The following is a 12,106-nucleotide window of genomic DNA, read 5'->3' as shown; positions in this document are numbered from 1 at the left end:
TGCTCGCCTGCTGCACCTGGGCCTGTGGCACCTCCGGTCCCGCCAGGGCCGAGGCCACACGGCTCCACTGTGTCTGGACCGCTGCTGGGCCACCTTCCCCTCTCCACAGGGTCCCTCCGGCTCCGTGGGGGCTGCGGAAACATGGATGTGCCGACTCCGGCAGGAAACCTCCGTCCACTTAACTGCGCCCAGCTAGGGCAGGGGCCAGAGCTGCCTGTTCTGCTGCCAGCAAACGTGGGGTTTGGGATGATCCTCACTCACCCATGGCACCTCAGGGCAGTGGTGTAGATGCCCGTTGGCCAGGGGAGCTCCTGGGCATACGCCCCTTGTGCCAAACTCTCAGCAGGAATTTTAGTGGGGTGGGATGAGCTGAACTGGGGGTGCCCAGGGTACAAACGCCAGGCAAGGGGAGGGTGGTTTCATGTTTGGGGAGTGCTGGTGCCTGGAGTGAGGTGGGACACACCACACACCAGGGCTGCTTGTCTCTAGAGCCCTGTGGAGCCTCCTCACTGCAGCAGGGGTGCAGCTAGGTGATGATGGGTGATGGGTGCTGCAGTTGCACTTCATGCTCCACCACGCAGGGCAGGGCATGCTTTGCTGTGATGGTGGGTGCTGGTGCTGAGAGCCGGGGTCCCGTGTGATGATGGGTACTGGCAGTGGCGCCCGGCCGGCGGCTGCGAGCAGGGAAAGGAAGCAGCCCAAGGCAGCCCCAGCCCCGGCCGGCCGGCGAGGAGGGGCAGGAAGCTGGAATAAATCCCAGGAAGGGCTGCCTGGCTCCAGCTGGTCTGGGCTGCAGCGGATGGAGCTGGGAACGGGAAGGGAGAAGGCGGGAGGGGAATGCGCAGGGGCTTTCTCAGGCCTCGGCCCCGCTCCAGCTGTGCCGGCGGCCCCGGCACATCTGCAACCCTGGCTCAGCACTGTCATGCGGACATGGGGGGGTGGAGGCTCTGTGCAGCCTCAGGGCTGACCTGCGGATGGCACCGGGAGAGGGGATCTGGATGGAGCCCAACCCCAGCTAGGGCAGGAGCAGCCCAAGTTTGGGGGTCCTGATCACTGGTGGGGGCCCAGCCTGACCTGCGGCGTCTTGTGCCGCCTTCCAGCCCTGCATGCCGGAGTGCGGGGGCTGGGTGCTGCCGGTTCTGGAGTGCCGGCCGTACCCCGTCCCCCCATCACAGCAGCACAGGCAGCCCCGCGGCCCCTCGGCGGCCTGGCGCGGCCGTGCCCTGTGTGGTCCCGGCGGGGCGGGGGCGGCCGGGGGCTTTGATGTGCTCGGCTGCCGGGCAACCCCTGCTCAGCGCAAAGCAGCCGCCCCCCGGCTGCCCCCCCGGCCGGGCTGAGCCCCGCCAGCACCATATGGCCGAGGCTGCTGTTACCGCGCAGCGCGCCCCGTTCCCAGAATTGAGATGGAAATGAAGCTCTGTGTTCTGCCGGACAACACTGCTGCGCCGGCCGGCACGCCGTGCCAGGCCAGGACCCCGAGGCCAGCTGTGGCCAAGGCAGTGTCCCGGTGCCACACTGGCAGCCCTGACCCCAGCACCCCATCCCCAGCGCTCCAACGTGCAGAGGGATGGGGTGAGAGTGTCCTGCTCTCGGGGGCATCCCATGGGCTGGGGCAACCGGAGTGGCTGTGCCAGGGCGGCTGTGCCACGTGTGCCATGACACCCACCACGGCCACGCAATCCGTCCCCGTCCCCACGCCGCCCGGGGTGGCCGGTGGCAGGGGCGCGGGGTCCGGATCGTCCTGGCATTGTTGGCGGCGCAGCTGGCGGTGGCGGCGGCCGGCCGGCGGCCCTGAAAGACATTCCTGTGCACAATGTCCCCGGCCTCCCGCCGCGGCCCGGCCACTGCCGCCAGATGGGGGCTAATTAGCAGCTTTGAGAGCCGCGGTGGGAACCGGGCAGCACCGGGCCCTCCGCCGAGCCCTGAATGGAGGGGGCGACCCCAGCGCCGTGCCCACCCTGGGAACCACCACCGCACCGGGCTGGGGGACACAGGGAGGAGGGACAGAGGGAGGGACGGGGGGGACAGAGGGATCCAGTTCCCCCCGGCCAGGCTGGCAGGGTTGGAGTTCATCCATGCTCTCCAGGATTGCTGCCCCCCCTCAGAAGAGGAAGAAGAGGGGAGGCCTTTGGCTCCCTGCATGCTTGGGGACGTGCAGCAGGGTCTGGCCCCCCAGCCCAATCCCATAAAGGGCGGGGAGAGCTGCGCTGGCACTTGGGCACACGTGTTGGTGTGCAAGGCAGGATGTATGTGTGCATGAGAATGTACGTGTGTGTGTGTATACCTGTGTGTGCATCCATCCACGTGTGCCTCTGTTGTGTGCGCGTACTTGTGGCTGCGTTTGTGCTCCACAGGTTTGTGTACGTGCGTGAATTCTCCTATGCACACGTTTGGGTGTGTCCCACACGCATCTGCGTGTGCAAGCACGTCCATGTCCCTGCCTTTGTGTGCACACTCACACCCACCCTGCGTGTCTGTCGGTACGCACACCGCGTGTCAGTGTACACACACCCGGGAGTGTCTGAGGCTGCAGCTTTGCCTGCTCCCTCCCTTTCCTCACCATTTCGTGCTGCTCGGGGTATGCCGGGGTCTCGCTCGGGGGCCCTCCCGGGGCGCTGCCTGCCCTCCCCGCAGGTGCGGGGTAATTAGCAGTAACGCTAATTACAGCCCGGACCAGAAACCCTTCGGGGCAAGGATCGGCTGTCTCGCACGGCGGCGGGACCTCCGCCGGTTTCCCCCGCGGCGGGACCGTGCTCGCAGCCCACTCTCCGCGCCGCCCCACGCACCCAGCACTCGACCCTTCTGCCCACCCTCGAGTGGACCCGAACCTGGCGACCCCGGCCCCGGCAGCCGCCACCGAGCAGCTCTGCGGAGGTTTGAGCTCCGGGGAACGGGGAACACGGAACTTGGGGCGGGGGGCGCGGCGCACGGGCTGCTCCCTGTGGGGATGCCCGTGTGCCTGTGCCCCTGTGGTGCCCCGGTGCCCCCGTGAGGGTGCAGATGTCCCCCTGGGGGTCCCTGTGCCTCCTGTAAGGTCCCGGTGGCCCCCGTGTCCACGTGAGGATGCCGGTGTCCCCGTGGGAGTGCCGGTGTCCCCGCGGGGGTCGCGCTGTCTCTGTGGGGGTCCCGGTGCCCCCCGTAGGGGCTGCAGGTGTGTGTCCCCCGCCCCGCCCCCGTCGCCATGGGCACCGCCCGCCCGGCGCCGCGCTGACAGCGCGCGGCGTTTTATGAATGGGTGACGTCACGGCCCTGGCGTCTCACGGTCTGAGCCGTGGCGGAGGCGGGAGGGGCGCGGGGAGTGCGGGGGGGCCCGAGCGCCCGGAGAGGCACCGGGGGCCTGAGGGGGCAAGGGGCGAGCGGGGCTGCGGGGAGCCCGACACCGGGAGCCCGAGGGGCGAGCACCCGCGTTAATGGCGGGGCAGGGTGGGTGCTCCGCACCCCTGTAGCCTGCGCCGCGCCGGTGTCCCCGCATCGCAGCCCAGGCCCGTCACGGCTCTCTCCTCGCCATTGCCCCTTTAAGACGCTGCCCTTCGCGGCGCATGAATGGAGCGGGCGGGGCCGTGCCCGCCCCTCCCGCGCTGCCGTTGGCCGGGGCTGCCCCGCGGCCCCGCCCGTCCGTGGCCGCCGCTCTATAAGTGGCGCGGCGGGGAGCGCGCTCCTTGTCTGCCCGCAGCGTGCCTGTCTTGTCCGTCGCGCTCGCAGCCCCTCGCCATGAAGGTCGCCGCTGTCGCCTCTTCGCCGCTGCCCGCGGGCGCCGGCGGCCCGCTGAAGGCGGTGCGGCCAGGGGAGGCCGCCCGCTGCGGGCCGGGCCCTGGGGTGTCCCCGGGGGCGGCCGAGCAGGCAGCCGCCGCGTTGCTGTACGATATGAAGGGCTGCTACTCGCGGCTACGGGCACTGGTGCCGACGCTGCCGCGGCATCGGCGAGTCTCCAAGGTGGAGCTGCTGCAGCACGTTATCGACTACATCTGGGACCTGCAGCTGGAGCTGCAGTGCGGCTCCCCCCGCCCCGCTGCCGCTGGGGACTCCCCCGAGGTGAGTGCGGACCCCACGGCACCGGCTCAGACCCGCGCTCCTGACGGGCAGCACCGGCGTTCCCTGGAATCTCCTTCCCCCGATCTGCACTGCGCCCTCTCCTTCCCGGGGATGTCCCTTCCTCTTGCCCCCTTTCCGTCCCCGTCCTCTCCGGCACCCTCCTGGCAAGTCTTGACCGGCCGTTTCGTGTCCCTTTCCCGCAGGCTCCGTGCATTCCCGCTGCCGATCGGATCCTCTGCCGCTGAGACCTCTCTGGACCCTCCACGGACGTCATTCCCGGGATTCCGGTCCCATCACGGACATCGTCCCCAGGACCCCGGCCCTGAGTACCGCGGCTCACCTGCATCCCTGGCTCCCCGGCGGGGCTGCCCTGGGGGTCCCCCGCAGCCTGGGCAGGGGGTGCTGTGGGCCATATCCTTCCTTCTCAGATTGCTGAGAGCATTCCCCGTATTGTATATTACAATGATGCTGGAGAATATTGTTCTACAATAGCTGGAGTTTTGTTATTAAACAAGCCCTTTTCTTTCTGCCCCACGTGCCTTTTCTTCCTGCCCCTCACACCCCTTCCCCCGGGTTTTGGGCGTGTTTAGCCCCGGGGATATGTGTCCCGTCAAACGGGGGGGAGCTTGTGCAGACCACTGTGGGCTGGGTGGGTGTGCGGGGGGAAACAGGGTCTGGGACCCTGTGGTGGTGCTGGGGAGGGGGTCTCTCACAGCCTGGTCCTAATTCCCCCTGTGTCCCAGCATTGCCCCTGCAGAGCCTCTCCCAGTGGTTCCCTGGGGTCCATATCTCACTCCCTCCTTCACTCCGTGGGCTCACATGTGGGGGTGTTGAGGGGCAGACACAGGAGGAAAGATTGTTTGCACCCCGTGGCGTGTGGTGGGATAATGCAGCAGCACTGGGATGTATCTTCCCTTGATCAGCACCTTGATGGGCTGATGGCACAGAGGGGACAGTGCTATGAGCCGGGTGTGGGGCTCTGTGCCCAGATGGGAGCGTGGTTTCCCCATCTCCCTGGACAGTGGTGTGTTTGCAGCCTGGGATTGCCTTCACTCCCCTTCCCAGCTGGGCCACTTGCACCCAGCAGCCTTCCCGAGGCTCCCACAGTTGTTGCTGTGTCAGGACTGGGGAATTGCAGGGGTGATGCTGCAGGGATCGGTCCCTTTACAGGGGAGAGCAGATTCAAGTCCTGAGGTGCTTCTCTCTGTGGCCCCGCCCCTGTGGTTCCTGCTCTTCCTGGTGCAACCCCTGCCTGTGGGGACAGAGAACCTCTTGGGACAAGGAAATTGCATCAGAGGTTGTGCAACCCCGAGGGCTGGGGGTGCCCCGGGCAGCTGACCTGAGCTTCCCTGTGACTCACAAACACCCCAAGGACCACACAGCCTCCTGTTCCAGACCTGTTCAGACCTTCCTACGGGCCTGGCAGGGGAAAACTTGGGTGTCTGGAGGGGCTCTTGTTGCTCTAGTGGGACCCTTTAGACCCTGCAGCCAAGGGCTTTGGGGCTGGAAGGTGTTGACCAGCCCTGGGCACAGGTGTGTGCATGTGCGAGCCTCCACACACCATTGTGTGCGTTTGCACGGTCACAGCTGCGAGTGTGTCCATGTGTGTCCGGGCCTGTCTGTGCCCACTCGTGCTTTCCCAGCCCAGCAGATCCCCTGGCAGGGCCTGTGTAGGGGACAGGTGACTTGGGGCATCAAGACACTGCCTCGCCTGTCCACCCTTGTCCTGCCTGTGACATAACAGCAGGGGCCACGTGGCGGGGCCGGGGGCTCTGGGTCTCTGTGGCTGAACTTTTCCCTCATTGATGGGTCTCCTCCATCACTCCCCAGGTCCTCTATCACCCCCACCCGTGTCCCCTCCATCGCCCGCCTCCCTCCCAGTCCCGTAGCGCGGCGCGGACGGGGCTGTGGGTCCCTCTCCCGGTGCCCGCTCGCACTGCACGGCCCGGGCCGGCCTCCTGGAGTAGCCCGGAAGGTCCCGGGACTGGGGGCTCTGCTGGGGCCGGCGCAGGAGGCGCTGGGGCTCTTCCCGTGCCGCGTTCCCAGGTGCCGTCCTTACCTGTTCATTGCCGCTTGATGTGGAAGCTCCAGCTGGAGCTGTGGGGAGAGGGGCTCCGTGTGTGACCATGTGTGTCCCCACGTCTCTGCCTGACCCCTGTCCAAGCCCTGTGTGCCCCGCGACCGAGCCCTCGCGATGCAGCCCTGGCCGTCACCGCCTCCTCAGAGGACGCGGGGTGGCCACGACCGGGTTCCTGGCACAGGAGAGCTGGGGAAGGGGCTGACGGAGCCAGTCCAGGCTTGCAGCGGGGCTGGCAGGGCTGAGCCGCCTGCACGTGTCGGGATGCCGGATGCGGCAGCACCAGGATGCACCGGAGAGCCCCAGGGAGCGCCCAGCCCGCGGGCACCTGCGCCCCAACCGGTCCCTCGGTGTTTTCATGGGACCTGATTCATCCCGGAAGGGATTAGGGACGGGGGAAATAGGTGACGTTGTGGTCTGACCAAGACCCGGGATGGACACTGGCGTCAGAGCTGGTCCCTGGTGTTCGCTGCCACGTACGGTCCCAGGGACACGGAGGAGCTGGAACCCATGGCAGGACCTGCGGCCCCCGCGGTGTGGGGCACCGCACCCGCCTGTCACGGTGAGTGCTGGTGCAGGGCGGAGGCACCCTGGGATAGCGGGGCTGGGGGTCAGGGTCAGTGCTGGCCTTTGGGTCACTGCTGGGGGCTCTGGCCACCACTGCAGTCATGGTTGGTGGCACTGGGGGTCCCAGGCCAGTGGGCAGCTGCTCTCAAGGGCTCCGTAAGTTACATTATGTGGGGCTGTGGTCCCTCTGGTGAGGTTGCCCGTGGGCTCTATTTGCCTCCGTGGTGCTGGGATGAGGCCCTGCCTATCCTAAAGGTACCTCTGGGTCTGCCAGGCTGGATCCAGGAGGGCAGCTGGACCCCTGTCCCATAGCCCATGGCACTGGAGGGGCTCACCCTGGCTGGGGGATAGTCCCACCGATGGCGGGTTTGGCAGTGCAAATCCCGACAGCCGGGATTTTTTGGCGGGGGTTGCACAATTCTGCTCTCACTCTGACTGTCCCAATATTTTCACCACTTCCCTGGGAGCTGCCTCCGCACCCCAGACACCCTGACCCCACTGAAATTTAGATAACCCTACACAGGGTTCCCAGAGCCCTTCCCAAAGTGGGAACAGCTGCCGTTCCCTGTCGCAAATGGGTTGAGCCCTGTTAACCCTGGCGGAGTCCCTCTACCCCAGGACCAGCTCATTGTGTCCCCCACTGCTCCACTGCTCCCAGGCAGGGCACAGCTGAAGCTCTTTGTGACCTTGGCCTGGCCGGGTCTCTGTGTGTCCCCACATGCTGGTCCTGTGCCCCTGTGGGGAGCCCTGGCTGGTATCCCTGGCTCGCGTGCATCCCCACGGTGGGGGGCTGGCAGGGGGTGGCGTGGGACCCTGCATTCCCCCGCTCCCACGAGTGCGGAACAATGGGGGACCCGGCTTCCCCTTTGAGTCATGTGTTGGGCAAGGCTGGGCTTTCAGTGGCCAGAGCACTGTGGTGTCCCCATGTGTGCTGATGTCACCCGGGGCTCCCTGTCCCCAGTATAAGTCCTGGCTGTGCTGGTGCACAGGGAGGGGGTCTCTACACCAGCTGCGCGTCTCCCAGACATGTCCTCTGCTCCAGCCTCCAGGTACCAGGACCAGCCTCGAGGTACTGTGTGGCTCTGCCTCCTGCTCCTGCTGCCCGTCTGTGTCTCTGCCGCCATCACCAGCCCCAGCACCAATCCTGGCATCAAGGCCTGGCTGACCCAGAGGACACTGGAGTTCGGTGAATCTATGCTCCTGACTAGGCAGGGGTGGGGGGGACCAGTGGGGGATGATGCCCAGACTGCTAAGGATGGGGAGTGGAGGGGACCAGTGGGCACCCCCAGGAATGATGCCAAGTCTGCCAGGAATGGGGGATGGAAGGACCATCCTGGACCTGGCTGCTCACTCCCCTAACGCCCCAGGTACCCTATTCCCTTCCTTGGTGTCACCTCAAATTCCCACTTTGCCCCAGGCCGGCGCTTTGGGCTGGAGCTGCTCCAGTCAATGCTGCAGAAGGAGCACGAACTGAACCTGACGGGTTCCTACAACACCCCGCTCCTGGGGACTCTCACCTATGCTGTGCCACGGTAAGAGCCACCTGTGGGGTCCCTGTCCCTGTCCCCATCCCTGTCCCAGCCACAGCCGCGAGTACAACTTGCCTGTGTTGTGCAGGATTCACATCCATGAACTGCAGATGAATGAATCCTCACTGGACTTTGCCGAGGATGTGGGGGTGAGGCTGACGGTGCAGCGCGCCCGGATCCAGCTCAGCGCCGACTGGGCAGCCCAGATGGGCGCTGTGTGAGTCCTCATGGGGACAGGGACAGGGACTCAGGGCGGCTCAATGTCACCGCTGTCCCTGTGCTCATCCACTCTGTCCCCAGCCAGGACAGCGGCTCTGTGGAGCTCCGCATGCAGGACCTGGCCATGGCAGCGGTGTTGGGCGTGAGTGAGGATGGCAGCGGCCATCCCACGGTTTGGACCAGTGGCTGTTACACCCAGGGCACCGACCTGCACATGGAGTTTCACCGCGGATACAGGTGATGCCAAGCCCCCTGCTTGGTCCTGTCCCTGGCATGCAAGGATTACTGGTGCCCCAGCCAGAGTGGTGGGCTGGGGGAGGCTGGGTGGGTGCTGTGAGGTGATCTGAACACCCCACTCTGCCCCACAGCTGGCTCTACAACCTGCTGGCACCACTGCTCCAAAGAACCCTGCGGCAGCAGCTCAACAAGCAGGTGGGTGCTTGGCCCCTGTGCCCTGGGGTGTCCCTGTCCCCCCCCACAGCCCAGTGAGGCTTGGAGACCCTCATCCCTTGGCTTGCTGACACCCTGCTCTGCTTCCAGCTCTGCCTTGTGCTCCACAGAGGTGTTGACAGGCTGGATGCTGTCCTGAAGCACATGAAAGGTGGGTGAGGGGGCCCCAGGACTGGGGAAGGGCAGGGTGGTCCTGGGGGGCTGTGGACAGGACTGGTGCCCAGCAGGGTCTGCAAGACCCCACTGTGGGGCCGGATCCTGACAGAGCCCAGCTGTGGGAGGGGCTGGAGAAGCAAGGACAGGACAGTGATGCTGCAGGGAAGCTCCACCCCATCGGGGAGCCTGCCTCTGCCTGGTGGTCTGACTCCTCCTGACCACCCCTGTGTCCCTGCAGTGTCCACCCAGCTGGACACCTTTGCCGCCATCGACCACTCCCTGCTGGGACCGCCCACCATCACAGAGGAGTATGGGGACATTGCCCTCAAGGTAATGTCATCCTGGGCACCCCTGGGCCAGATTTGGGAACAGGGGAGCCTGGCTGATCCTCATGTCCATCCATGCATCTGTGCAGGGAGAGATCTTCAGGGTGGGCACGTACCAGCAGAGACCCCCAGCACTGCCTGTAGCGCTGCCTGTGGCATTACCCATGGCACTGCCCGTGGCTTTGCCCACTCCCCTGCCCAAGACACTGCCCATGGCACACGAGCCCATGCTGCTGTTGGCCGTCACCGAGTTCGTTGCCAACTCGGCCGCCTTCACGTACTTCACAGCCGGGGCCCTGCGCAGGAACATCTCCAGTGACAGGGTAGGGATGCTGGAGGGCAGAGCTGTCCCCACTGGGGTCCCACTGGGGTGTCCCCGTGCTCACCCCTGCTCAGCCCCAGCACCCTGATCCCTCCCTCCCCTCCAGGTCCCGCGGCAGTTCCCGCTCCAGCTGAAGACCAAGAACATGGAGGTCTTCTCCCCCCAGGTGAGTGGGATGGGACACAGGGAGTAGGACAGGATGCAGGTGGGATGGGACACAAGATGGGATTGCAGGAGGAACAGAAGATGTAATGGGATGCTGGAGGGTGGGACGCAGATATAAAATGATGCAGGAGGGATGGGATGGGGGATGGGGCACAGGAGGGATGGAATGCAGGAGAGAAAGGTCGCAGGTGGGATGGGACATGGGATAACACTGAGGTCAAATGGGATGCATGAGGGACAGGACAGGGAATGGGGTGCAGTGGAAATGGGATGTGTTGAGGGCAGTATGGGATGCAGACAGAATAGGATACAGGCAGGACAAGGACACGGGCAGGGCAGTGATGGGCACATGGGACCTGGGCAATGGTGGGGATCAGATGGTGGCAGTGCCAGCATGGCTCTGTGCCATCCCTGCCCTGTCCCTCCCAGCTGCAGGAGCGCTATCCAGACCAGCCCATGGAGCTGCACCTCTGGGCCCGCCGGCAGCCCCTGCTCTCCTTCCGTCCTGATGCCCTGCACGGGACCCTCTTCAGCTCTGCCGAGGCCTTCGTGGTGCTGCCCAATGCCACCCGTGTCCCTGCCTTTCTGCTGAACATCGTGAGTGGCTGCTGCTGCCACAGCTCAGGGAGACAGGGGACCCCAAAAGGCTTGACTGGGGCTGGTGTGCCTGTCCTCCTGGCTGGGGCCATGCTGGGTGATACTGGGGGATACTGGGACCAGCTGGGTTGATGTGGGGTTGCAGGCACTGCCCTGGTCTCTCCAACATCTCTTCTTGCTGCAGGATGCCAACGTGACAGGGAAGCCGACAATCAGCAGGAACAGGCTCGCGGGCACTGTGAAACTGACAGGGTTAGTGCCCGACCCTGAGCTGGGTCTGAGCTCCCCTGGGACATACCTGCAGAGCTCCCCATTCCCCACCTCTGTCCATTTGCCTCTCTGAGTCCTGTATTGCTTGCTCAGACCCCATTCTGCCCCCGGTTCATATTGTGTCAGCTGCCCTAGCAGTAGGTCCTCACCTGGATCGGCTCTGCTGGGGTCCTGGTCCCACCATGGAGCTCCTCCTGTCCCTACCCTGGGACGGGACAATTCCCATCCCTGTGCCTGGCTCTGACCTTGATCTTGTCCTCCAGGCTCCATGTGACACAGGTGGCATCGAACGTGGGCCCAGTGGAGGTGAGTGGCTGTGCCAGGGAAGCCAAGGGGAGCCTTGGATTCCACATCACCTTGGGAGCAGGGGCTGGGGGGAATCTGGGATGGTGTGGAGCCCATGCATGGCACGTCTGGCAGGGAGCTGAGCCCTGCCTGCACCATGGACCCCTCTGCCTGCTCTGTGCTGGGCTCAGACCCTACCTGTCCCACAGGTGAAACGTCTGGAGACCCTGCTGAAGTTTGGGCTGTGGCTTTTTGGGGTGCCCAAGGCAAACAGTAAGTGCTGTCCCCATCCTGTCCTCATCCCTTCACAGCTGCACCAGGGCCACCCCCTGCTATGACTTTTGTCTCCCCACAGAGTGGCTCAAGGCTGGCATCCCCCTGCCCCTCCCACATGGCCTCAGCCTGCTCAGACCTCAGCTCTCGCTGCAGCAGGTGGGTGCCACCACTGTCCCCTTACCCCAGGGTCCCCCACGTGCCCCATATCCCCCCTCTCACTCTGACTCCCTACAGGGCTTCGTGCTCATCACCACGGATCTGCAGTACGAGCCATGAGACCACCGGCCTCGTGGGAACCCAGCAGCCCCCCGCCAGCCGTGTCCCTGTCACCATCCCAATGCCATCGTGTCCCCGCGGCCGGCAGAGCCGCCCACTCCTGGGACCCGCAGACCCCCCACCCTCGGCAGGGATTAAAGCGGGAACGTAGCTCAGCCCAGTCTGTTGTGAGGTGTCTTGGGGAGCCCCCTCAGCCGCGTCTCCCAGGAAGGGTCCCATTCTCTTCTCCTCGACGAGGCATCGCTGTGTCCCCGGCTGCGAGGGGCTCTGGCTGTGCCGTGGGGTCCGTCCCGTGGGGGGGGCTCAGGGCGGCTGGGGACGGGGCTAGTGGCCCTCGGGGACTGGGGTTCCCCCGAGTCCTCGCGGCTCTGTTGGTCATGAGGGTCCCTCTGCTCCCGCTCCCCGCAGCTCCGCGGCCGCTTCTCGCGCTGCCCACGGGATGGTGCTCGTGTCCACGGGCTCCCGCCGCGTCCCGCCGGCCCATGGACCCGCCCGGGCCCGGCCGCTGTCCCCACGCCTCGGGGATCCCCCGGAAAGACAGGGGAGGGGCGTCTGGGGA

General features: G+C 65.7%; 2 protein-coding genes across 2 annotated transcripts; both read left to right on the top strand.

The window, feature by feature from the left end:
• The first annotated feature begins 3,657 nt into the window (after nucleotides 1-3,657).
• Nucleotides 3,658-4,563, top strand: ID1 (inhibitor of DNA binding 1, HLH protein). Its single transcript, XM_039563465.1, has 2 exons — nucleotides 3,658-4,032; nucleotides 4,236-4,563. Exons 1-2 carry the CDS (start codon nucleotides 3,712-3,714, stop codon nucleotides 4,275-4,277), a joined length of 363 nt encoding a protein of 120 aa, XP_039419399.1. The 5' UTR covers nucleotides 3,658-3,711; the 3' UTR covers nucleotides 4,278-4,563.
• A 3,124-nt stretch (nucleotides 4,564-7,687) lies between these two features.
• LOC104687838 (bactericidal permeability-increasing protein-like) lies at nucleotides 7,688-11,702 on the top strand. The gene is made up of 15 exons (XM_010397099.3): nucleotides 7,688-7,862; nucleotides 8,094-8,208; nucleotides 8,294-8,422; nucleotides 8,506-8,661; nucleotides 8,793-8,856; nucleotides 8,965-9,025; nucleotides 9,269-9,360; nucleotides 9,446-9,679; nucleotides 9,785-9,844; nucleotides 10,273-10,440; nucleotides 10,625-10,692; nucleotides 10,974-11,016; nucleotides 11,205-11,268; nucleotides 11,351-11,427; nucleotides 11,506-11,702. The coding sequence occupies exons 1-15, from the start codon at nucleotides 7,703-7,705 to the stop codon at nucleotides 11,545-11,547; spliced, it is 1,533 nt and encodes a 510-aa protein (XP_010395401.1). The 5' UTR covers nucleotides 7,688-7,702; the 3' UTR covers nucleotides 11,548-11,702.
• The last annotated feature ends 404 nt before the right edge of the window (nucleotides 11,703-12,106 follow it).

Source organism: Corvus cornix, chromosome 20 (genome assembly GCF_000738735.6).
Source record: "Corvus cornix cornix isolate S_Up_H32 chromosome 20, ASM73873v5, whole genome shotgun sequence".
In the NCBI taxonomy this organism is placed as follows: domain Eukaryota; kingdom Metazoa; phylum Chordata; class Aves; order Passeriformes; family Corvidae; genus Corvus; species Corvus cornix.
Note: the sequence above shows the minus strand (reverse complement) of the source record. Positions and strands in the feature narration are given on the sequence as shown.

What these genes read in the sequence shown, in the direction of transcription:
- LOC104687838 (XM_010397099.3), top strand. Translation starts at nt 7,703, where the DNA reads ATGTCCTCTGCTCCAGCCTCCAGGTACCAGGACCAGCCTCGAGGTACT. An exon ending in GCAGCCCAGATGGGCGCTGT is followed by an intron (nt 8,423 to 8,505) that starts GTGAGTCCTCAT and finishes CTCTGTCCCCAG; the next exon opens with CCAGGACAGCGGCTCTGTGG. An exon ending in GGCACTGTGAAACTGACAGG is followed by an intron (nt 10,693 to 10,973) that starts GTTAGTGCCCGA and finishes CTTGTCCTCCAG; the next exon opens with GCTCCATGTGACACAGGTGG.
- ID1 (XM_039563465.1), top strand. Translation starts at nt 3,712, where the DNA reads ATGAAGGTCGCCGCTGTCGCCTCTTCGCCGCTGCCCGCGGGCGCCGGC. An exon ending in CCGCTGGGGACTCCCCCGAG is followed by an intron (nt 4,033 to 4,235) that starts GTGAGTGCGGAC and finishes CCTTTCCCGCAG; the next exon opens with GCTCCGTGCATTCCCGCTGC.